The sequence below is a fragment of the Balaenoptera ricei genome, chromosome 2, assembly GCF_028023285.1.
Source record: "Balaenoptera ricei isolate mBalRic1 chromosome 2, mBalRic1.hap2, whole genome shotgun sequence".
Lineage (NCBI taxonomy): Eukaryota > Metazoa > Chordata > Mammalia > Artiodactyla > Balaenopteridae > Balaenoptera > Balaenoptera ricei.
Genome location: NC_082640.1, coordinates 69,380,088 through 69,407,784, shown reverse-complemented (window position 1 = coordinate 69,407,784; position 27,697 = coordinate 69,380,088). Strand labels below are relative to the sequence as shown.

Here is a 27,697-nt window from a genome sequence, read left to right as displayed (position 1 = left end):
ACCCCTCCCTTCTAAGATAAATAGTCTGGGTGAGACCCAGTCAGTAGAGATCATAAAAGCTTCACAGGTGATTTCACTGTGCAGCTAGAGCCGTGGATGGAGACCAAGCTCATTTTCCAGATTAAAAATAAAGCCTAGAGAGAATCAGATCTGCCTAAGGTCACAAAGCTAAGTAGCAGTGTTGGGATGGGAAACTGTTACTTGATTCTTTAGAGAAAGCAGTAAAGGAGAAATTTCATTACAACATAATAATTTATAAGCCTACATGTTATAGTAGTTAAATGCATGAGACTTCAGGGGCTTCCCTGGTGGCACAGTGGTTAAGAATCCGCCTGCCAATGCAGAGGACATGGGTTTGAGCCCTGGTCCGGGAAGAGCTCACATGCCGCGGAGCAACTAAGCCCGTGCGCCACAACTACTGAGCCTGCACTCTAGAGCCCACAAGCCACAACTACTGAGCCCGTGCGCCTAGAGCCCATGCTCTGCAACAAGAGAAGCCACTGCAATGAGAAGCCCGTGCACCGCAACAAAGAGTAGCCCCCACTCACCGCAACTAGAGAAAGCCTGTGTGCAGCAATGAAGACCATAAAATAAATTAACAAATAAATTAATTAAAAAAATAAATAAATGCATGAGACTTCAAAATTATAAAGATCTAAGTTCAAATCAGAGGCTTTGATATTTAACAGCTAATATTAGTGGTTCTCAAACTTTGCTGCATATTATAATTACCTGGAGAAGATTTTTTAAATCTCTATGCCCAGGCCTCACACCATACCGGTTAATGCAGAATCTCCAGGAGTGAGATTCAGGCATCAGTACTTTTTAAAGTTCCCCAGGTGATTCCAGTGTGCAAACAAGTTTGAGAACTGATGACTTACACGACTTTCGGGAAATTACTTGACCTCTTTAAGCCTAACTCTTATGGATATTGTGATTAAGATAATGTATGTACATAAGCAGCGCATTAGTATGGTTACCACCTCATTTCCTTCCACCACCACCACCCCTTCTAACATCATTAGTGGTACTATTTCCTTCCTTCCTGCCTTCCTTTTTTCCTGCCTCCCTCCATCCTTCCCTTTCTTTCCTCTTTCCTTCTTACTGAGGTATTATTTACATATCATAACTTTCACCTTCTTTAAGGTATGAAATTTGGTGGGTTTTAGTATATTCACAAAGTTGTGTAACCATCATCACTATATAATTCCAAAACACTTTCATCACCCTAAAAAAGAAACCTCATACCCCAAACCCCCAAAGCCCCCTCCCAGTCCCTGGGAACCACTAATCTACTTTCTGTCTCTATGAATTTAACTATTCTGGACACTTCATTTAAGAGGAATCATTAAAATATGTGGCCTTTGTGTCTGGATTTTTTCACTTAGCATAATGTTTCTGGAGGTTCATCCATGTTGTAGCATGCATCCATGCTTCATTTCTTTTTATGTTTGAATAATATTCTATCATATGGATACTGTTTTCAGCAGTTGTTTCCACTTTTCTTGGCTATTATGAATAAAGCTGCTAGGAACATCTGTGCACAAGTTTTTGTGTGGACATATGTTTTCAATTCTCTTGGGTATAATACCTGTGAGTGGAATTGCTGGGTCATATGGTTTAATTTTTTCAGCAACTACTACTGTTCCAAAGTAGCTGCAGCACCATTTTACATTCCTACCACCAGTGTATGAGGGTTCTAATTTCTCCATATCCTCACCAATGCTTGTTACTGTCTCTTTAGATTATAGCTAACCTGGTGGGTATGAAGTGGTATCTTACTGTGGTTATGATTTCCCTGATGACTAACAATGTTAAGCATCTTTTCATGTGCTTATTGGCCATTTGTGTATCTTCTTTGGAAAAATGTCTATTCAACTCCTTCACTATTTAAAAAATTGGGTTGTCTTTTTATTATTAAGCTATAAGAGTTCTTTACACATTCTAGGTACTAGATCTTTATCAGATAAGCATATGGTTTACAAATACTTTCTACCATTCTGAGGGTAATCACTTCACTTTCCTAAGTGTCCTCTGAAGTACAAAAGTTTTTTTAATTTTGATGAAGTCCAATTTATCTTTTCTTTGGTTGTTTCTGTATCATTAACTTGTGTGTATATGTGTGTGTGTGTGTTTTCAGCTCCACAGTATATCCCTCATTTCTTTTTTTTTTTTTTTTTTTTTTACAGTTGAAGTGTAGTTGATTTACAATATTGTGTTAGTTTCAGGTGTACAGCCAAGTGATTCAATTTTATATATATATATATATATATATATATATATATTCTTTCAGATTATTTTCCATTATAGGCTATTACAAGATATCGAATATAGTTCCCGTGCTATACAGTAAATCCTTATTGCTTATCTATTTTATATAGTTTGTATATGTTAATCCCATACTTCTAATTTATCCCTCCCACCCTGTGTATCATTAACTTTTTTTTTGACTTATCCTACTGTATGGAGCCCACTGACTCCCAGATGTCAATTTCTTGCTCCAACTGCCAAGCCCTGGGGCAGCTGGTGCTGGTTCGGGGAATTTTGATGGAAAGATCCTCCGGACAAGTGATCCTAGAAGCTGCTAGGCCCTCACCTGAGAATTTCCCAACCCATGCTTGCTGACCACGAGCAGCAAGGCTCCTGGCTGGCTTGCCAAAATTTGTTACCAAGTCCAAGCTCATACTGCATGACAGATCAATAAATCGAGAGATAAGTTGTTGGGGCAAAGAATAACAACTTTTTCAGAAAGCCAGCTGACCTAGAAGATGGTGGATTACTGTCCCAAAGAACCATCTTCTGTATCATTAACTTTTAAGGGAAATACTAGAGGCAAAAAATTATTAGGGTATCCTATTGCCAGGTAAGTTGTTCAGACTTGTAATAAGCAAAGAATTGAGCTGGCCATTCATTTAAATCAGTAAGTCCCATTTAGGAAACACGTCCACTTTATCTTCACGGAAGGCAGGAAGGAAGCTACTCATTTCTAAGTTTTTAATTACTAGAATTTCAGATTAAGTATTTGACTTTTGAAGGCCAAGTGGCCAATAAACTGCAAAGAAATAAAACCCTAGTCAAATCTGCATGTTTTCAGAGATATTTGCTGTAACAAATAAATTTTCATAGTCCTTACTAGATTTGGAACTGCTTTCTCAAACTGAGCACTTTTTAAATGGATTTTTTTAAAGAGATTCAAACTAATATTTTTCTGAATCCAAAATTAAAGACCAGTATGGCATAACCTCAATGTTCCATTACTGCTTGATAAATACTAAATACATAATACATATTCAAAAATAATTAACTGAGATTATATAACTGGCAATGTAATAATCTCAAAGAATCAACTGCAATTATAGTAATTTTTCTAATAAAAACAACAACAGAAAAACTAGTCATTTGTGTCCTAAAACTGAGAGGTGACACCACTGTCCACATTTCCCTGTTTCACATTCAGTATGGTATTTACTATATTATGTATTATCAATTTCTGCCACAGGAGTCCGTTTCTAATTTATTTCCTCCCTCTGTACATATTTTGAAATTTTTAAATGCTTTTTTCATTGATTGCCATAATCATATGATTTTTTCCCCCTGTAACCTGTTCATGTGAGAATTTAAATAGATTTTTCTTATATTAAAGAATGTTAAGTCCTTGGAATAACTCAACTAGGTCATATTATATTCTTTTTATGTATTTCTGGGTTAAGGTTGCTAATATTTTGATTAAAATCATGGCTTCTATGCTCATAAATGAGATGGCCTCTGATAATTTTCTTTACTGGTACTATCTTTAGAAATTTGGATTTTAACCTAGCCTTAGAATGAATTAGGTATGCTACCTCTCTTACTATTCTCTAAAATCTTATGTAAAAATCTTTCATTAAATAATTGAATTTCCAGTAGAAAAACAAACAAAAAAGAACACTTCTAATATCTTTCTTTACTTTGTCAACCAGCTTTCTGTTTTAAAATTTTTTTGGTTTAAAAAGCTTTGAGTGGTGATAGCTGTACAATAATGTGAATGTATTTAATGCCTCTGAACTGTATACTTAAAAATGGTTAAAATGGTAAATCTTATGCTATGTATATTTAACCACAATTTTTAAAAAGTAAGAGAAAAGTAAAAGGAGAGAAAGAGGAAAAGGGGGGAAATGAAAGAGAAAAAGGAAGTAGAAAAGATGGATACCCAAAAATAAATAAACCAGTCTGAGCACCTGCTGGCAGACAACATTCAAGAACAGCCTGCTGAGAGGCAGGCACAGTTCACTTAAACCACCAGCAAAGCAAGGCTCTGCAGAGAGCATAGGAGGTAGGGCAATCCTGGAACAGTAATATGACCCCCAACATATATTCATATAAAGCTCTGTCTCTAATCTAAGATGTGGGGCTACACAAGGATGTCCTCCACACTTCCTAATACTTGGGTTGCAGCCAAATGTCACTGTATTTCCATATCTAGGACTCCTTCTAGAGAGCAGATAGTTAATTTTCCTTCATACCATGTAGGTCAAGATCCTCTTAAACATGGTATTAAGCTAATGGCAATATTTTGGGATTTGGTTAACAGCAAACCAATGTACCACCACTGTAGAGAAAAAAAGATAAAGCAAAGATGCTTCAAGGCAGAGAACCATGAAAAATCCAGTGTGCCTCTTTGCTTTGCAGTTCTCTTAAAGAATATTGTTTAGTGTCTAAGAGCATTTTTTTCAGAAAATACCTTTGACCGTAATTCCAAAGTAATAAAGTATGTTCAGTCCAGCTTCTAAATTTATAGCTATAAATGTAAATTACAAGACAGTACTTTAATGTATAAACTTGGGTGACAGATTTTTCAAAAAGTGATTGAAGCCAAGTAAGCTCTCCTGAAAATATTTCTCATAAATATAATAAGCACCATTGAATATAATTTTATTCCAAATTAATCCAGTTTATGTATCATACCTTAAATGTATTTTTATAGTGAAGACAGTCTACAGCAATGCCTCATCATGATAAATTCTCAACAAGGATTTGCTGAATGAATGAATGGGAAGAACCAAGCCTCAAATGGAGTTTCTTTTGGTAACAGGGAGATGACAACGTAGGCTAAAATCTATTTTTTCTAGACCCATCATGGCCTTAACCTGACTGCTACTGCAACAGAATAAAATCTAATATCCTTGCAATTCACCATAACAGACACATTAGATTCCCCCTAGAAAGAATAAAGTGAGAAGGAGGAAAGAGAGAGGGAAAGGGGAGGAAGTAATACCTTTCTAAGCCAGAAGGAAATTCTCCAATGATGATATGGGTTAGATCAGATCTCAGGCAAGCTTAAGGGCCCCATCTCACTTTACACTCAAGCATCAATGGAAAATTGAGATGAAATATTCTACTTATATAAAACTGATCTTCCACTTGGCCCTTTATCTCAGGGAAGATGGGGTAAGCTCACTTAAACATGATTTTTCTCATTCCTTTCTGCAGTGCTTCACCTAGCATAACATACTTGTTGAGGCAGCCAAGTGCTACAAAAGAGAAAAACACCACACAGGCAGCAATTCCTAAAGAAATATGTTATGGGTTGAATTACGTCCTGCCCCCACAAATTCATATGTTCAAGTTCTGACCTCTCATACCTCAGAATGTTACCTTATATGCAGATATAATTAGTTAAGATGAAGTCATGTTGGGGTAGGGTAGGCCCTTAATTCATTATGACTATTACCCTTACATAAAGAAGACATGAACAGAGACAGGCACACAGGGAGAATGCCATGTGAAGACTGGAGTTATGCTACTATAAACCAAAGAACTACCAGAAACTAGGAGAGACCTGGGACAGATACTTCCCTAACACCTTCACAGGGAGCACAGCCCTGCTGACACCTTGATTTTGGACCCCTGGCATCTAGTATTGTGAGACAATAAATACCTGTTGTTCTAAGCCTCCAGTTGGTTGTACTTTGTTACTGCAGACTCGAGGAAACTAATACAGACAATAAGAGGCTAATGTGCACCAACTAAACTGACCCCCTTCAGACTGCACTTCAGATCCAGCTTCCCACCCCATGGCTACTGCCACCACATTAGCCCAGGCCCCAGTTTTGAGCTGCAGCCACAGTTGCCTGGTCTCCTGACTTCAGGCTCTACCTGCACCTGCTTCAATTGCCAAACCCACCACGACAATAACCTTTCAAAAATGCCAACTTCTTTGCATCACTCTCTTGTTAAGAAATCTCGGATTGGTTCAAGATGGCAGAATAGAAGGATGTGCGCTCACTCCCTCTTGCGAGAACACCGGAATCACAACTAACTGCTGAACAATCATTGAAAGGAAGACACTGGAACTCACCAAAAAAGATACCCCACGTCCAAAGACAAAGGAGAAGCCGCAATGAGACGGTAGGAGAGCAATGAGATGGTAGGAAGGGCGCAATCACAATCAAATCAAATCCCATAACTGCTGCGTGGGTGACTCACAAACTGGAGAACAATTAAACCACAGAAGTCCACCCACTGGAGTAAAGGTTCTGAGCCCCATGTCAGGCTTCCCAACCTGGGGGTCCAGCAATGGGAGGAGGAATTCCCAGAGAATCAAACTTTGGAGGACAGCAGGATTTGACTGAAAGACTTCGACAAGACTGGGGGAAACAGAGACTCCACTCTTGAAGGGCACACACAAAGTAGTGTGTTCATCAGAACCCAGGGGGAAGGAGCAGTGACCCCACAGAAGACTGAACCAGACCTACCTGCTAACACTGGAAGGTCTCCTGCAGAGGTGGGGGTCAGCTGTGGCTCACTGCAGGGACAAGGACACTGGCAGCAGAAGTTCTGGGAAGTACTCCTTGGTATGAGCCCTCCTGGAGCCTGCCATTAGCCCCACCAAAGAGCATGCAGGTTCCAGTGCTGGGTCCTCTCAGGCCAAACAACCAACAGGGAGGGAACTCAGCCCCACCCATCAGCAGACAAGCAGATTAAAGTTTTACTGAGCTCTGCCTACCAGAGCAACACCCAGCTCTACCCACCCATCAGGAAGTTTGCACAAGCCTCTTAGATACCCTCATCCACCAGAGGGCAGACAGCAGAAGCAAGAAGAACTACAATCCTGGAGCCTGTGTAACAAAAACCACATTCACAGAAATACAGACAAGATGAAAAGGCAGAGGGCTATGTACCAGATGAAGGAACAAGATAAAACCCCAGAAAAACAACTGAATGAAGTGGAGATAGGCAACCTACCAGAAAAAGAATTCAGAATAATGATAGTGAAGATGATCCAGAACCTCAGAAAAAGAATGGAGGCAAAGATTGAGAAGATGCAAGAAATGTTTAACAAAGACCTAGAAGAATTAAAGAACAAACAAACAGAGATGAACAATACAATCACTGAAATGAAAAATACACTAGAAGGAATCAATAGCAGAATAACTGAGGCAGAAGAACAGACAACTGACCTGGAAGACATAATGGTGGAATCCACTGCCACAGAACAGAATAAAGAAAATATAATGAAAAGAAATGAAGACAGCCTAAGAGACCTCTAGAACAACATTAAATGTACCAACATTCACATTATAGGGGTCCCAGAAGGAGAAGAGAAAGAGAAAGGAGCCGAGAAAATATTTGAAGAGATTATAGTTGAAAACTTACCTAACATGGGAAAGGAAATAGCCACCCATGTCCAGGAAGCGCAGAGAGTCCCAGGCAGGATAAATCCAAGGAGAAACACGCCGAGACACATAGTAATCAAATTGACAAAAATTAAAGACAAAGAAAAATTACTGAAAGCAACAAGGGAAAAACGACAAATAACATACAAGGGAACTCCCATAAGGTTAACAGCTGATTTCTCAGCAGAAACTCTGCGAGCCAAAAGGGAGTGGCACAATATATTTAAAGTGATGAAAGGGAAGAACCTATAACCAAGATTACTCAGCAAGGATCTCATTCAGATTTGATGGAGAAATCAAAAGTTTTACACACAAGCCAAAACTAAGAGAATTCAGCACCACCAAACCAGCTCTACAACAAATGCTAAAGGAACTTCTCTAAGTGGGAAACACAAGAGAAGAAAAGGACCTACAAAAACAAACAGAAAACAATTAAGAAAATGGTAACAGGAACATACATATTGATAATTACCTTTAATGTGGATGGATTAAATGCTCCAACCAAAACACACAGGCTTGCTGAATGGATACAAAAACAAGACCCATATATATGCTGTCTACAAGAGACCTACTTCAGACCTAGGGACACATACAGACTGAAAGTGAGGGGATGGAAAAAGATGTTCCATGCAAATGAAAATCAAAAGAAAGCTGGAGTACCAATACTCATATCACACAAAACAGACTTTAAAATAAAGAATGTAACAAGTGAAGGAGAAGGAGAAGACGGTGGAAGAGTAAGATGCGAAGATCACCTTCCTCCCCACAGATACATCAGAATTACATCTACACGTGGAACTGCTCCTACAGAACACCCACTGAACGCTGGCAGAAGACCTCAGACCTCCCAAAAGGCAAGAAACTCCCCATGTACCTGGGTAGGGCAAAAAAAAAAAGAAATAACGGAGACAAAAGAATAGGGACAGGACTTGCACCAGTGGGAGGGAGCTGTGAAGGAAGAAAGGTTTCCACACACTAGGAAGGTCCTTCGCAGATGGAGACTGCAGGTGGCGGAGGGGGTTAGCTTCGGAGCCACGGAAGAGAGCACAGCAACAGGGGTGCGGAGGGCAAAGCGGAGAGATTCCCGAACGGAGGATCGGTGCCGACCAGCACTCACCAGCCCGAGAGGCTTGTCTGCTCACCCGCCAGGGCGGGCGGGGGCTGGGAGCTGAGGCTCGGGCTTCGGTCAGATTGCAGGGAGAGAACTGGGGTTGGCGGTGTGAACACAGCCTGAAGGGGTTCGTGCACCACGGCTAGCCAGGAGGGAGTCCAGGAAAAGGTCTGGACCTGCCGAAGAGGCAAGAGACTTTTTCTTGCCTCTTTGTTTCCTGGTGCGCGAGAGGGGATTCAGAGCGCCGCTTTAAGGAGCTCCACAGACAGGCGCGAGCCACGGCTATCAGTGCGGACCCCAGAGATGGGCATGAGACACTAAGGCTGATGCTGCCACCACCAAGAAGCCTGTGTGCAACCACAGGTCACTATCCACACTGCCCCTCCTGGGAGCCTGTGCCGACCGCCACTGCCAGGGTCCCGTGATCCAGGGACAACTTCCCCGGGAGAACGCAGGGCACGCATCAGGCTGGTGCAATGTCACGCCGGCCTCTGCCGGCTTGCTCCACATCCGTACCCCTCCCTCCCCCTGGCCTGAGTGAGCCAGAGTCCCCTAATCAGTTGCTCCTTTAACCCCGACCTGTCTGAGCAAAGAACAGATGCCCTCAGGCGACCTACACACAGAGGCAAGTCCAAATCCAAAGCTGAACACCAGGAACTGTGTGAACAAAGAAGAGAAAGGGAAATTTCTCCCAGCAGCCTCAGGAGCAGCGGATTAAATCTCCACAATCAACATGATGTACCCTGCATCTGTGGAATACCTGAATAGACAACGAATCATCCCAAATTGAGGAGGTGGACTTTGGGAGCAAGATATATTATTTTTTCTCCTTTTCCTCTTTTTGTGAGTGTATATGTGTATGCTTCTGTGTGAGATTTTGTCTGTATAGCTTTGCTTTCACCATTTGTCCTAGGGTTCTGTCCGTCCATTGTTTTTTTAACTTAAAATAAAGTTATTAAAAAAAAAATTTTTTTATCTTACTTCATTTTATTTTATTTTATTTTATCCTCTTTCTTTCTTTCTATGTTTTCTCCCTTTTATTCTGAGCCGTGTGGATGAAAGACTCTTGGTGCTCCAGCCAGGCAACAGGGCTGTGCCTCTGAGGTGGGAGAGCCACCTTCAGGACACTGGTCCACAAGAGACCTCACAGCTCCACATAATACCAAACGGCAAAAATCTCCCAGAGATCTCCATCTCAACACCAAGACCCAGCTTCACTCAACGACCAGCAAGCTACAGTGCTGGACACCCTATGCCACACAACTAGCAAGACAGGAACACAGCCCCATCCATTAGCAGAGAGGCTGCCTAAAATCATAATAAGGCCACAGACACCCCAAAACACACCACCAGACATGGACCCGCCAACCAGAAAGACAAGGTCCAGCCTCATCCACCAGAACACAGGCACTAGTCCCCTCCACCAGGGAGCCTACACAACCCACTGAACCAACCTTAGCCACTGGGGGTAGACACCAAAAACAACAGGAACCACAAACCTGTGGCCTGCAAAAAGGAGACTCCAAACACAGTAAGTTAAGCAAAATGAGAAGACAGAGAAGCACACAGCAGATGAAGGAGTAAGGTAAAAACCCACCAGACCAAACAAATGAAGAGGAAACAGGCAGTCTACCTGAAAAAGAATTCAGAGTAATTATAGTAAAGATGATCCAAAATCTTGGAAATAGAATGGAGAAAATAAAAGAAACATTTAACAAGGACCTAGAAGAACTAAAGAGCAAACAGACCAATCACAAGCACTGAAATTGAAACTGTGATTAAAAATCTTCCAACAAACAAAAGCCCAGGACCAGATGGCTTCACAGGCGAATTCTATCAAGCATTTAGAGAAGAGCTAACACCTATCCTTCTCAAACTCTTCCAAAATATTGCAGAGGGAGGAACACTCTCAAACTCATTCTACTAGGCCACCATCACCCTGATACCAAAACCAGACAAAGATGTCACAAAGAAAGAAAACTACAGGCCAATATCACTGATGAACATAGATGCAAAAATCCTCAACAAAATACTAGCAAACAGAATCCAACAGCACATTAAAAGGATCATACACCATGATCAAGTAGGGTTTATTCCAGGAATGCAAGGATTCTGCAATATACGCAAATCAATCAACGTGATACACCATATTAACAAACTGAAGGAGAAAAACCACATGATCATCTCAATAGATGCAGAGAAAGCTTTTGACAAAATTCAACACCCATTTATGATAAAAGCCCTGCAGAAAGAAGGCATAGAGGGAACATTCCTCAACATAATAAAGGCCATATATGACAAACCCACAGCCAACATCGTCCTCAATGGTGAAAAACTGAAACCATTTCCACTAAGATCAGGAACAAGACAAGGTTGCCCACTCTCACCACTATTATTCAACATAGTTTTGGAAGTTTTAGCCACAGCAATCAGAGAAGAAAAAGAAATAAAAGGAATCCAAATCGGAAAAGAAGAAGTAAAGCTGTCACTGCTTGCAGATGACATGATACTATACATAGAAAATCCTAAAGATGCTACCAGAAAACTACTAGAGCTAATCAATGAATTTGGTAAAGTAGCAGGATACAAAATTAATGCACAGAAATCTCTTGCATTCTTATACACTAATGATGAAAAATATGAAAGTGAAATTAAGAAAACACTCCCATTTACCATTGCAACAAAAAGAATAAAATATCGAGGAATAAACCTACCTAAGGAGACAAAAGACCTGTATGCAGAAAATTATAAGACACTGATGAAAGAAATTAAAGATGATACAAATAGATGGAGAGATATACCATGTTCTTGGATTGGAAGAATCAACATTGTGAAAATGACTCTACTACCCAAAGCAATCTACAGATTCAACGCAATCCTGATCAAACTACCACTGGCATTTTTCACAGAACTAGAACAAAAAATTTCACAATTTGTATGGAAACACAAAAGACCCCGAATAGCCAAAGCAATCTTGAGAACGAAAAATGGAGCTGGAGGAATCAGGCTCCCTGACTTCACACCATACTACAAAGCCACAGTAATCAAGACAGTATGGTACTGGCACAAAAACAGAAATATAGATCAATGGAACAGGATAGAAAGCCCAGAGATAAACCCACGCACATATGGTCACCTTATCTTTGATAAAGGAGGCAAGCATATACAGTGGAGAAAAGACAGCCTCTTCCATAAGTGGTGCTGGGAAAACTGGACAGCTACATGTAAAAGTATGAAATTAGAACACTCAGTAACACCATACACAAAAATAAACTCAAAATGGATTAAAGACCTAAATGTAAGGCCAGACACTATCAAACTCTTAGAGGAAAACATAGGCAGAACACTCTATGACATAAATCACAGCAAGATCCTTTTTGACCCAGCTCCTACAGAAATGGAAATAAAAACAAAAATAATCAAATGGGACCTAAGGAAACTTAAAAGCTTTTGCACAGCAAAGGAAACCATAAACACGATCAAAAGACAACCCTCAGAATGGGAGAAAATATTTGCAAATGAAGTAACTGACAAAGGATTACTCTCCAAAATTTACAAGCAGCTCATGCAGCTCAACAACTAAAAAACAAACAACCCAATCCAAAAATGGGCAGAAGACCTAAATAGACATTTCTCCAAAGAAGATATACAGATTGTCAACAAACACATGAAAGAATGCTCAACATCATTAATCATTAGAGAAATGCAAATCAAAGCAACACTGAGATATCATCTCACACCGGTCAGAATGGCCATCATCAAAAAATCTAGAAACATAAAATGCTGGAGAGGGTGTGGAGAAAAGGGAACCCTCTTGCCCTGTTGGTGGGAATGTAAATTGATACAGCCACTATGGAGAACAGTATGGAGGTTCCTTAAAAAACTAAAAATAGAACTACCATATGACCCAGCAATCCCACTACTGGGCATATACCCTAAGAAAACCATAATTCAAAAAGAGTCATGTACCAAAATGTTCATTGCAGCTCTATTTACAATAGCCAGGACATGGAAACAACCTAAGTGTTCATCATCAGATGAATGGATAAAGAAGATGTGGCACATATACACAATGGAATATTACCCATCCATAAAAAGAAATGAAATGGAGTTATTTGTAGTGAGGTGGATGGAGTTAGAGTCTGTCATACAGAGTGAAGTAAGTCAGAAAGAGAAAAACAAATATAGTATGCTAACACATATATATGGAATCTAAGGAAAAAAAAAAAAAGGTCATGAAGAACCTAGTGGCAAGACGTGAATAAAGACACAGACCTACTAGAGAATGGACTTGAGGATATGGGGAGGGGGAAGGGTAAGCTGTGACAAAGTGAGAGAGTGGCATGGACATATATACACTACCAAACATAAAATAGATAGCTACTGGGAAGCAATCGCATACCACAGGGAGATTGGCTCGGTGCTTTGTGACCACCTAGAGGGGTGGGATAGGAAGGGTGGGAGGGAGGGAGATATAAGAGGGAAGAGATATGGGAACATATGTATATGTATAACTGATTCACTTTGTTATAAAGCAGAAACTAACACACCATTGTAAAGCAATTATACTCCAATAAATATGTTAAAAAAAAATGTAACAAGAAACAAGGAAGGATGCTACATAATGATAAAAGGATCAATCCTAGAAGAAGATATAACAATTATAAATATATATGCACCCAACATAGGAGCACCTCAATACATAAGGCAAATGCTAACAGCTATAAAAGAGGAAATTGACAGTAACACAATAATAGTGGGCGACTTTAACACCTCACTTACACCAATGGACATATCATCCAAACAGAAAATTAATAAGGAAACATAAGCTTTAAATGACACAATAGACCAGATAGATTTAATTAATATTTATAGGAGATCCCATCCAAAAACAGCAGATTACACTTTCTTCTCAAGTGCACACGGAACATTCTCCAGGACAGATCACATCCTGGGTCACAAATCAAGCCCTGGTAAATTTAAGAAAGGTGAAATCATATCATCTTTTTCAACCACAACGCTAGGAGATTAGAAATAAATTACAGAGAAAAAAACCATAAAAAACACAAACACATGGAGGCTAAACAATACATTACTAAATAACCAAGAGATCACTGAAGAAATCAAAGAGGAAATCAAAAAATACCTAGAGACAAATGACAATGAAAACACGATGATCCAAAATCTATGGGATGCAGCAACAGCAGATCAAAGACGGATTTCAAACAAACAATCTAACCTTACACCTAAAGGGACTAGAGAGAGAAGAACAAACAAAACCCAAAGTTACTAGAAGGAAAGAAATCATAAAGATCAGAGCAGAAATAAATGAAATAGAAACAAAGAAAACAATAGCAAAGATCAGTAACCTAAAAGCTGGTTCTTTGAGAAGATAAACAAAATTTATAAACCTTTAGCGAGACTCATCAAGAAAGAGAGGGAGAGGACTCAAATCAATAAAACTAGAAATGAAAAAGAAGAAGTTACAACGGGCACCGCAGAAATACAAAGCATCCTAAGAGACTACTACAAGCAACTCTACGCCAATAAAATGGACAACCTGGAAGAAATGGACAAATTCTTAGAAAGGTATAATCTTTCAAAACTGGACCAGGAAGAAACAGAAAATATGAACAGACCAATCACAAGTAATGAAATTGAAGCTGTGATTAAAAATCTTCCAACAAACAAAAGTCCAGGACCAGACGGCTTCACAGGTGAATTCTATCAAACATTTAGAGAAAAGCTAACACCCATCCTTCTCAAGCTCTTCCCAAAAATTGCAGAGGAAGGAACACTCCCAAACTCATTCTATGAGGCCACCATCACCCTGATACCCAAACCAGACAAAGATACTACAAAAAAAGAAAATTACAGACCAATATCACTGATGAATATAGATGCAAAAATCCTCAACAAAATACTAGCACACAGAATCCAACAATACATTAAAAGGATCATACACCATGATCAAGTGGGATTTATCCCAGGGATGCAAGGACTCTTCAATATACGCAAATCAATCAATGTGATACACCATATTAACAAATTAAAGAATAAAAACCATATGGTCATCTCAATAGATGCAGAAAAAGCTTTTGACAAAAATCAACACCCATTTATGATAAAAACTCTCCAGAAAGTGGGCATAGAGGGAACCTCCCACAACATAATAAAAATCATATACGACAAACCCACAGCAAACATCATTCTCAATGGTGAAAAACTGAAAGCATTTCCTCTAAGATCAGGAACAAGACAATGATGTCCACTCTCACCACTATTTTTTTTTTTTTTCTCACCACTATTATTCAACATAGTTTTGGAAGTCCTAGCCATGGCAATCAGAGAAGAAAAAGAAATAAAAGGAATACAAATTGGAAAAGAAGAAGTAAAACTGTCACTGTTTGCAGATGACATGATACTATATATAGAGTATCCTAAAGATGCCACCAGAAAACTACTAGAGCTAATCAATGAATTTGGTAAAGTTGCAGGATACAAAATTCATGCACAGAAATCTCTTGCATTCCTATATACTAACAACGAAAGAACAGAAAGAGAAATTAAGAAAACAATCCCATTCACCACTGCAACAAAAAGAATAAAATACCTAGGAATAAACCTACCCAAGGAGGTAAATGACCTGTACTCAGAAAACTATAAGACAATGATGAAAGAAATCAAAGATGACACCAACAGATGGAGAGATATACCATGTTCTCGGATTGGAAGAATCATTACTGTGAAAATGACTATACTATCCAACGCAATCTACAGACTCAGTGCAATCCCTATCAATTTACCAATGGCATTTTTTACAGAACTAGAACAAAAAATCTTAAAATTTGTATGGAGACACAAAAGACCCCGAATAGCCAAAGCAATCTTGAGAGAAAAGAACGGAGCTGGAGGAATCAGACTCCCTGACTTCAAACTATACTACGAAGTTACAGTAATCAAGACAATATGGTATCAACACAAAAACAGAAATATAGATCAATGGAACAGGATAGAAAGCCCAGAGATAAACTCACGCACCTATGATCAACTAATCTATGACAAAGGAGGCAAGGATATACAACGGAGAAAAGACAGCCTGTTCAATAAGTGGTGCTGGGAAAACTGGACAGCTACATGTAAAAGAATGAAATTAGAACACTCCCTAACACCATACACAAAAATAAACTCAAAATGGATTAGAGCACCGGACACTATAAAACTCTTAGAGGATAACATAGGAAGAACACTCTTTGATATAAATCACAGCAAGATCTTTTTAATCCACCTCCTAGAGTAATGGAAATAAAAACAGAAATAAACAAATGGGACCTAATGAAACTTCAAAGCTTTTGCACAGCAAAGGAAAGTATAAACAAGATGAAAAGACAACCCTCAGGATGGGAGAAAATATTTGCAAATGAAGCAACTGACAAAGGATTAATCTCCAAAATATATAAACAGCTCATGGTACTCAATATCACAAACCACCCAATCCAAAAATGGGCAGAAGACCTAAATAGACATTCCTCCAAAGAAGACATACAGATGGCCAAGAGGCACATGAAAAGCTGCTCAACATCACTAATTATTAGAGAAATGCATATCAAAACTACAATGAGGTATCACCTCACACCTGTTAGAATGGGCTTCACGAGAAAATCTACAAACAACAAATGCTGGAGAGGGTGTGGAGTAAAGGGAACCCTCTTGCACTGTTGGTGGGAATGTAAAGTGATACAGCCACTATGGAGATCAGTATGGACGTTCCTTAAAAAACTAAAAATAGAATTACCATATGACCCAGCAATCCCACTACTGGGCATATACACTGGGAAAACCATAATTCAAAAAGACATATGCGGGCTTCCCTGGTGGCACAGTGGTTGAGAGTCTGCCTGCCAATGCAGGGTACACGGGTTCGAGCCCTGGTCTGGGAAGATCTCACATGCCGCAGAGCAACTAGGCCCGTGTGCCACAACTACTGAGTCTGCGCGTCTGGAGCCTGTGCTCCGCAACAAGAGGCCGCGACAGTGAGAGGCCCGTGCACCACGATGAAGAGTGGCCCCCGCTTGCCACAACTAGAGAAAGCCCTCGCACAGAAACGAAGACCCAACACAGCCATAAATAAATAAATAAATAAATAAATAAATTTATATATAAAAAAAAAAAGACACATGCACCCCAATGTTCACTGCAGCACTATTTACAATAACCAGGTCATGAAAGCAACGTAAATGCCCATCGACAGAAGAATGGATAAAGAAGATGTGGTACATATATACAATGGAATATTACTCAGCCATAGAAAGGAACAAAATCGAGTCATTTGTAGAGATGTGGATGGACCTAGAGACTGTCATACAGAGTGAAGTAAGTCAGAAAGAGAAAAACAAATATCGTATATTAACGCATATATGTGGAATCTAGAAAAATGGTACAGATGAACCGGTTTACAAGGCAGAAATAGAGACACAGATGTAGAGGACACACGTATGGACGGACACCAAGGGGGAAAGCGGGGAGTGGGGGATGAATTTGGAGATTGGGATTAATCTATATACACTAATATGTATAAAATAGATAACTAGTAAGAACCTGCTATATAAAAAATAAAAGAAAATTCAAAAGAAAAGAAATCTCTAATGACTCACCACTTCCTATCAGAAAAAGCCCAGATTCTCCTGCCTCGAATACAGGCCTCTCTCCTAAGCTATCTCCAACTGCTAGGTGAGAGACTCCTAGTGACCCTAGAACATACAACCATTATTCTTGATGCCATGCTTCCTCTACTGTTTTCCACTCTCCCACTTCACCAACCCAAATCTAGACCATCCTGTGAAGACGACTGCCAAGACCCACTTTTGCCTTGAAACTCTCTCTCTGTACTCAAGCCCATAGTAAAGGCCACATCTCTGGCCTCTCTGCCTTTGCTACTTGCATCAGTCATTCTGTGCTCATCAAAGACTGCCTTGCACAGTTACATAGCATTTTAAAAGTGTACACTTTGATTCCTCAGCTGGATTATGAGCTCCTTAAGGCTAGGATTTATGTTTTACAATTTTGGGGGTATTTCTCAAAGCCAAAGACAATGCCAGGCATATTATAGGCAAGTTCTAAATTCTTGTTAACTATTAAACAGATATCTTAAATTCTTAGAAATGTTTCTTTTGGCTCTCTCTTCAACTGGGGACTTAAACTTGAACAAATCCACAGATTTCATATAATCCTAATGCTTCCACATATAACCAAATAGTTTCAAACTTACAAGGAACAGGAGGAAAAAGCTCCTCAGGACTTTTAGTCTCAAGTTACTTACCATTCTTCATCACTACATTGGACCAGACATTGGCATTCAAGGCTTGAACAATTCGCTTTACTCCTGTAGATTCTGGGAAGTCATCTAATCAGGGAGGAAAAATATATATATTTATACACTCACTTATACATACACATATATATATACACACTCATCCCTAAATATTCACGAGGGAATAGCTCTAGGACCCCCCTCCCCACTGTGGATACCAAAATCTGCAGATGCTCAAGCTCCTTATATAAAATGGCATAGTATTCGTATATAATCTACCCACATCATCCCATTTTTTTTTCCTCCCATATACTTTAAATCATCTCTTAAATACTTAAAATACCAAATACTATTTAAATTTTTTGCAATTTTCTGGAATTTTTCTTCCAAATATTTTCAGTCTGCTGTTGGTTGAATCCATGGAGGCAGAACCCTTGGATACAGAGGGCTGACCGTATATGTATATACAGCCCACAAGCCACATTTTTAAACAACTGTGGCTTAATTATCTTGCTCATTTAGTTGTTACTTCACATTGTAACTTAAGTAAAAAAGGGAAAAAATTAAGGAAATACAAAGCTTAGAGCTCCTGATAAGAATATTCTAGAAACTGGAGAGCAATCAAGATGGCAGAGGAGTAAGACGTGGAGCTCACCTCCTTCAACAAATACATCAAAAATATATCTACAGGGGCTTCCCTGGTGGCACAGTGGTTGAGAATCTGCCTGCCAATGCAGGGGACACGAGTTCACGCCCTGGTCTGGGAAGATCCCACATGCTGTGGAGCAATTAGGCCCGTGAGCCACAACTACTGAGCCTGCGCGTCTGGAACCTGTGCCCCGCAACAAGAGAGGCCGCGACAGTGAGAGGCCCGCGCACCGTGATGAAGAGTGGCCCCCGCTCGCCGCAACTAGAGAAAGCCCTTGCACAGAAACGAAGACCCAACACAGCCAAAAATAAATAAATAAATAAATAAATAAATAAATAAATAAATATATATATCTACAGGTGGAACGATTCTCACAGAACAACTACTGAACACTGGCAGAAGACCTCAGACTTCTGAAAGGACAAGAAAATCTCCATGTTACTGCGTAGGACAAAAGAAGAAGAAAAAAAAGAGAAAGAGAGAAAGGAATCAGGACAGGACCTGAACCCCTGGGAGGGAGCTGTGAAAGAGGAAAGGTTCCCACACCCTAGGAAGTCCCCTCATTGGCAGGGAGATCAGCCAGGATAGAGGGGGAGCTTCGGAGCCTTGGAGGAAAGTGCAGCAACTAGCTGCAGAAGGCAAAATGGAGGGAGACCTACACAGACAGTCAGTATGGCCGCCCTGCACTCCCCAGCCTGAGACGTGCATCCGTCGGTGCAGGCGGGGGCTGGGTGCTGGAGCTTTGGAGGTCAAACCCAGGGAGAGGAATGGGGTTGGCTGCATGGAGATAGCCTGAAGGAGCTGGAGTGTGGTACGGCCACAACCAAGGGTGTACATGGAAGAAGCCTGGGCCCGCCATAGAGGTAAGGGGGCACTGTTGGGGGGCATGCAAGGGGAGGGGCAGGACCGCTTTAGGAGCCTCTTTCCCCACGCGCATGGTATCACGTGACAGGACACAGCCTACACGAGCTCTGAGGGCAGGCATGAGTCGCCACAGCCACTGAGAGATCCAGGAGCAGGCGCCAATTGCTGCCCCCACCATTGTGGGATCCAGAAGCACACATGAGCCGCCGCCATGGGCCCTGGGAGTGGGCACCAGCCACAGCTGCCATTGCTGGCTGTTATCCCCTTGATAGGGAGTGCACAAGAGCTGCAGCATCTGCACACCCCCTATCAAGGGGCTAACAGCCAGCACATGCTGAGGAAAGATGCAGAAGGCATCCATATGAAAAGCAGCCCTTGCACCAAAAACATTAAACCCACACAAGCTACACAGGGATGCTCCTGCATATAAATAGCCTTCCAAGATCACAGTAGGTAACTGTTTTTCCTAAACTCACAGAGTAAGAGAAATATACATGAAATGAAAAAGCAGAGAAACCACTCCCAGTTAAAAGACCAAGAGAATCCCCCTAAAAGAATAAACAATGAAACAGACCTCTTCAGTGTAATACACACCGAGTTCAAAAAGGAGGTAATGAAAATACCAAAGGAATTAAGAAAGGCTATCAAAAGAAATGCAGAGTACTGTAAAAAGAAACTAGAAACTATAAGAAGGAGCCAAGAAAAATTAGAAAATTCATTTCCTGAGATTAAAGCTGAGCTAAAGGCAATGACTAGCAGAATGAATAATGCAGAAGAACGAATAAGTGACCTGGAAGATAAAATAATGAAAATCACCCAATCAGAACAGCAGACAGAAAGCCAAATGAAAAAAAATGAAAACAATATAAAAAGACCCACAGGATAATATAAAGCATGCCACTCTATGCATAACAGGGATTCCAGAAGGAGAAGAAAGAGAAAAGGAGATTGAAAAGGTATTTGAAGAAATTATGCCTGAAAATTTCCCAAACCTAAAAAAGGAAACAGTTATCCAGATACAGAAAGCACAGAAGGTCACGAACAAAATGAACCCAAACAGACCTACACCAAGACATATTACAATCGAAATGGCAGAAGTTAAACATAAAGAGAGGATTCTAAAGGCAGCAAGAGAAAAACAAAGAGTTAATTACAAGGGAACCCCCATAAGGCTATCAGATGATTTCTCTACAGAAGCACCACAGGCCAGAAGGGAGTAGAAAAACATTCAAAATCTTGAAAGGGAAAAATCTGCAATCTACAATGCTCTACCCAGCAAGATTATCATTTAGAATAGAAGGAGAGATAAAGAATTTGTCAGACAAGCAAAAATTAAAAGAATACAGCGATACTAAACTTAACCTAAAAGAAATATTCAAAGGTCTTCTCTAATTTGAAAAGAAGCAAGAAGATATAGGAAAGAGGAAATCACAACTGGAAAGTAAATCACTTAAATAAGCCAGTATATACAGATGGAAAAAAAAAATTTTTTTTAATCAAATTGTGAAAGAGATGATAAACACAAGGAACAGCAAAAGGATAAACATAAAGATATAAAAGAGGACATCAAAATCATAAAATGTGGGGGAGGAGAGTAAGAAAATGTAGATTCTTTTTTTTAGAATGCATTTGAGCCTATATGACTGTCAGTCTAAAGCAAGCAGATATAGTAAGGAGTTAACATACTTGAAAAACAGGGTAACCACAAATCAAAAACATACAATAGATTCACAAAAACCAAAAAGAAGAGAACACAAGCATAAAATAAAAGAAAATCATCAAACCCCAAAATGAAAAACAAAAAAGAAAAAGACAGGGACAAACAAGAAACACAGCATCAACTGGAAAACAAGGTTTAAAATGCCAATAAATACATATTTATCAATAATTACCTTAAACGTCAACAGACTAAATGCTCCAATCAAAAGACAGAGTGGCAGACTGGATAAAAAACAAGAAAGTACAATATGCTGCCTACAAGGCACCCACTTTAGGGCAAAGGACACACACAGATTGAAAGTGAGGGGATGGAAAAAAGACATATCATGCAAACGGAAATGACAAGAGAGTGAGGGTCACAATACTCATGTCAGACAAAATAGACTTTAAAACAAAGGCCATAAAGAAAGATAAAGAAGGACACTATATAATGACAAAAGGATCAATAAAAGGAGAGGATTTTCACTCGTCAACATATATGCACCTAATACAGGAAAACCCAAATACATGAAACAAATACTAACAGACATAAAAGGAGAAATTGATGGGAATACAATAATAGTAGGCGACTGTAACACCCCACCCACATCAATGGACAGATCTTCTAGACAAAATCAATAAGGCAACAGATATCCTAAATTATACAATAGAACAGTTAGACTTAATTGATATTTTCAGGACATCATATTCAAAAAACCCAGAATACACATTCTTTTCAAGTGCACATGTAATATTCTCTAGGACTGATGACATACTGGGGCACAAAACAATAGAGCCAGATTCACCACAAAGAAAAGAGAGAGAACCCAAAATAGAAAAAAACTATCAATATAAAAAAAAAAAAAAAAGAAAAAAAATCAATTAAATGAAGAGCTGGTTCTTTGAAAGGGTAAACAAAATTGACAAACTTTTCTTTGTGGTGAGTAGCCAGACTCACCACAAAGAAAAGAGAGAGAACCCAAATAAACAAAATAAGAAATGAAAAAGGAGAAATATCAACCAAGACTGCAGAAATACAGAACAACCATAAGAGAATACTATGAACAATTATATGCCAACAAATTCAACAACCTAGAAGAAATGAACAAGTTTCTAGAAACATACAGCCCATCAAAATTTAATCAAAAAGAAATATAACAGATAACTTGAAAAGACCTATCATTAGAAGTGAAATCGAATCTGTAATTAAAAGAAAGAAAGAAAAAAAAAAACTCCCTACAAACAAAAATCCAGGACCAGATGGGCTTCACAGGTGAATTTTACCAAACATACAAAGAACTTTTACCAATCCTCAAACTCTTCCAAAGGACTGAAGAGGAGGGAACACTCCCGAAGACATTCTATGAAGCCACTATCACCCTGATACCAAAACCAGACAAAGATACCACCAAAAAAGAAAATTACAGGCCAGTATCTTTGAGGAATATAGAAGCAAAAATTCTCAACAAAGTATTAGCAAACTGAATGCAACAAAATATTTAAAAGATCATACACCATGACCAAGTGGGATTCATCCTAAGTTCATAAGGATGGTTCAACATATGCAAATCAATCAATGTGATACACCACATCAACAAAAGAAAAGACAAAAACCACATGATCATCTCAATAGATGCAGAAAAACCACGTGACAAAATCAACATCCATTAATGATAAAAACTCCTACCAAAGTGGGCATAAAGGGAACATATCTCAACACAATAAAAGTTACTTATGACAAACCCACAGCCAATATACTCAATGATGAAAAGCTGAAATCCTTCCCTCTAAAATCTGGAACAAGGATGCCCAGTCTCACCACTTCTATTCAACATAATATTGGAAGTCCTAGCCACAGCAATCAGATACGAAAAAGAAAATGTATCCAAATTGGAAGGGAAGAGATAAAATTGTCACTATATGCAGATGACATGATACTATATATAGCAAAACCTAAGAACTCCACACAAAAACTACTAGATATAATAAATGAATTCAGCAAAGTAGCAGGATACAAGATTAACATTCAGAAATCAGTTGCATTCCTTTACACTAACAATGAAATATCAGAAAGGGAATGTAAAAAAAAATTCCTTTTAAAATTGCACCAAAAAAAAAAAAAAAACCTAGGAATAAACCTTACCAAGGAGGTGAAAGACTTATACGCTGAGAACTATAAAACATTAATAAAGGAAATAAAAGAGGATTCAAAGCGATGGAAAGATATCCCATGCTCTTGGATAAATTAATATTGTTAACATGGCAATACTACCCAAAGCAATTTACAGATTTAATGTGATCCCTATCAAATTACCCATGACATTTTTCACAGAACTAGAACAAATAATCCAAAATCTTATTATGGAACCATAAAAGACCCAGAGTTGCTAGAGCAATCCTGAGGAAAGGCAACAAAGCAGGAGGCATAACTCTCCCAGACTTCAGAAAATACTAAAAAGCTACAGTAATCAAAACAGTGTGGTATTGGTACAAAAACAGGCATACGGATCAATGAAACAGAACAGAGAGCATAGAAATGAACCCACACAACTATGGTCAATTAATCTTTGACAAACAAGGCAAGAATATACAATGGAGAAAAGATATTCGCTTCAGCAAATAGTACGGGGAAAGTTGGACAGCTGCATACAAATCAATGAAGTTAGAACACACCCTCACACCATACACAAAAATAAACTCAAAATGGCTTAAAGACTTAAATATAAGACATGACACCATAAAACTCCTAGAAGAGAACATAGGCAAAACATTCTCTGACATAAATTGTACCAATGTTTTCTTAGGTCAGTCTCCCAAGGCAATAGAAATAAAAACAAAATTAAATAAATGGGACCTAATCAAACTTACAAGCTTTTGCACAGCAAAGGAAACCATAGAAAAAATGAAAAGACAACCTACGGAATGGGAGAAAATATTTGCAAATGATGCAAGAGACAAGGGCTTAATCTCCAAAATATATAAACAGTTCGTACAACTCAACAACAAAAAAACAAACAACCCAATCGAAAATGAGCAGAAGACCTAAACAGACATTTCTCCAAAGAAGACATACAGATAGCCAGTAGGCACATGAAAAGATGCTCAACATCACCAATTATTAGAGAAATGCAAATCAAAACTACAATGAGGTATCACCTCACACCAGTCAGAATGGCCATCATTAAAAACTCTACAAATAACAAATGCTGGAGAGGATGTGGAGAAAAGGGAACCCTCCTACACTGCTGGTGGGAATGTAAGTTGGTACAGCTACTATGGAAAACAGTACGTAGGTCCCTCAGAAAACTAAAAATAGAATTACTATATGATCCAGCAATCCCACTCCTGGGAATATACCTGGACAAAACTATAATTCAAAAAGATACATGCACCCCTATGTTCACAGCAGCACTGTTCACAATAGCCAAAACATGGAAACAACCTAAATGTCCATCAACAGATGAATGGATAAAGAGGATGTGGTACATATATACAATGGAATACCACTCAGACATAAAAAAGAACGAAATAATGCCATTTGCAGCAACATGGATGCAACTACAGATTATCATACTAAATGAAGTAAATCAGAAAGAGAAAGACAAATACTACATGATATCATTTACATGCGGAATCTAAAATATGGCAGAGATTTCCCTGGGGGTGCAACAGTTAAGAATCTGCCTGCCAATGCAGGCGACATGGGTTCGAGCCCTGGTTCGGGAAGATCCCACATGCCACAGAGCAACTAAGCCCGTGCACCCCAACTACTGAGCCTGCGCTCTAGAGCCCACAAGCCACAACTACTGAAGCCTGTGCTCCACAACTACTGAAGCCCACACGCCTAGAGCCCGTACTCTGCAACAAGAGAAGCCACCACAATGAGAAGCCCGCGCACCACAATGAAGAGTAGCCCCCACTCGCCACAACTAGAGAAAGCCCACGCACAGCAATGAAGACCCAACACAGCCAAAAAAAATAAATAATTTATAAAAATAAAAAAAATTTTAAAATAAAATATGGCACAAATGAACCTATCTACAAAACAGAAACTGACTCATAGACGTACAGAACAGACTTGTGGTCGACAAAGGGGCACAGGGGTAGGGGAGGGATGGACTGGGAGTTTGGGGTTAGTAGATGCAAACCATTACTGCAGAATGAACAAACAACTAGGTCCTACTGTATAGCACAGGGAACTATATTCAATATCCTGAGATATTTTCCATAATGGAAAATATAAAAAAGAATGTATATATATATGTATATATACATGTATAACTGAATCACTTTGCTGTACAGCAGAAATTAACACAACATTGTAAATCAACTATACTTCAATTTGAAAAAAGAATATTCTAGAAACTAAAACAAATAAATATACAGTATAAAAAGTTTATACAGTAAAGTCAACCCCATTACCTCATGAATGGAATCCACTCATATTCTCCTGAAAATGTTAGGTTTCCATCAATTACACAACTTAATTAGTTTAGTATGGGTACTATTTTGCTTCTGGACTTTAATTGATACTACTCAAAATAACAGGGCAGTAATCCCAGTTAGTATACCAATAATAACATGGTATTCTTAGCTACAATGTATCAATAGATATGAGGGTATGCAAAGGAAATGGAAATCCTTCAGCTAATGAGTATTGTAAGACTGCATATGGAAAATAACAGCAGAAATAGTTTTCATGTGGTTTAAAGAGAAAAGTCTCCTAAGAGTTTATGGAGCACAGTCCATACAGATCCTGTCTCTAGTGGCCTGGCCCAGTCCTGGGTGGTTTAAAAGGAAGAGCACAGAATTAGAAGTCAGAAGATCTTAATGTGAACCCAGGCTCTACAACTTATTAGCTATTCGATTAAGGGCAAATCACTCATGCTAGTCTCAAACAAAAGTGGGGATGACACCACTATGTACACCTCTCCCATAGAAAAGATGCACTGGAACTAATAATTTACTGGTGTAACCTTCCCCTCTAGACTGAAAACTCTTTGAAGGCAGGAGTCATGTCTCACTGAGTTCTCACTCACTACCTATTCTCACTACCTAAACTAACATGGTGCCTGAAAGACACAGCAACTCATGAACTGATGAATCATTTAAAGAATACCATCCTACCAACCTAACAGAAATATGCGAAGGGTTAAACTGAAAATACTCTACAAAGATGAGTTTATCACCATCAGTGTTTAAATGAAGAAATAAAAGCTATGTTTATCTTAACTATGAATGATTCAATTCTTGAAAGAATAACTAATACTTCAGATGATATAACCAGGAACCAAAAATATGATCTGTAATAAAGAGCTAGAATCAATAAGTTGAATTTAATACAAAGAAGCATAAAGTCTCATATTGATGTTTGAATAACACATGCCAATAAAGGACGAGGGTATATGGCTTGGGAACAGTTTGCGTTAAAACATTCTAGGAAGGTTTTAGTTAACTTACATAAAGATGATATGTTGAAATCTATTTTAAGGTTAAGCTGAATTAGGGAATTCCCTGGCACTCCAGTGGTAAGGACTCCACATTCTCACTGCCATGGGCCCCGGTTTGATCCCTGGTTTGGAAACTAAGATTCCACAAGCTGTGTGGCATGGCCAAAAAAGAAAAAAGAGTCTTATATACAAGACACAAAATCATAATAAAGGAACAAGATTGAATAATTTAAAATAAAAGATTAAGCTGAATTAATACAAGAACACTATTCAGACAGGGGCAAGGAGAAGCACAGTGGTATAAAGGAGCAGAGATTCCAAAATAAAAACAGATAAAATAAATGACTCAAATGTTGACCCTCAAGGACAACAGGAAGAAGAGAACATTCTAGTGCCAGAAGTAAGGAATCACACACATGCTCACATACACAAAACAGGAACAAGTTTAAGGAGTCCTAGAAAAACATGGAAGAGAAATTATACTTATTAATTTTCAATATTCTTAAAAATGTACAGGGAGAAAAATCAGCCTTTTTCTTTCATTTTTGTCCTCTTCTTCTCAGGCAGTGCTTTATTCCTGAAGGTAACAACATTTGCAAAACTTCTAAATAAGCCAGGATATAGAAAAGTGTTTCTTAATTTCTTTTTTAAAAAAATATAGGTTTCACGTAATGATTACTTTTAGCCTCTCTATGCACTTTAATTCATGTTGGCTGCCCTACTTAGAATGTCTTTTACAACAACTGGCATCTTGCTACCAGTCCTATAAGTCCAGTACCTTCTCCATTTCTTCCCCATGGAGCGGCTGACATGTGAGATTTCATGTACCAATGCATTCTCTGAACTTCTGAAGATAAATAACCTCTTCCGTCTCTGAAACACCATAACACCAATATACATATTTTTTATAATACTTACGATGTTCCACTTGGTAATTCAATTATTTGTATACCTGTTTCA

At 38.9% G+C, this 27,697-nt stretch overlaps 1 protein-coding gene across 2 annotated transcripts in view; it reads right to left on the bottom strand.

The window, feature by feature from the left end:
* Positions 1 to 27,697, bottom strand: part of AAGAB (alpha and gamma adaptin binding protein) — an 83,031-nt gene that overhangs the window by 23,554 nt on the left and 31,780 nt on the right. For both annotated transcript variants that reach the window (XM_059912963.1, XM_059912962.1), the window contains exon 5: positions 18,086 to 18,169. In XM_059912963.1, the coding sequence (XP_059768946.1) occupies positions 18,086 to 18,169 (84 nt within the window). The remainder of the gene's footprint in view (positions 1 to 18,085; positions 18,170 to 27,697) is intronic.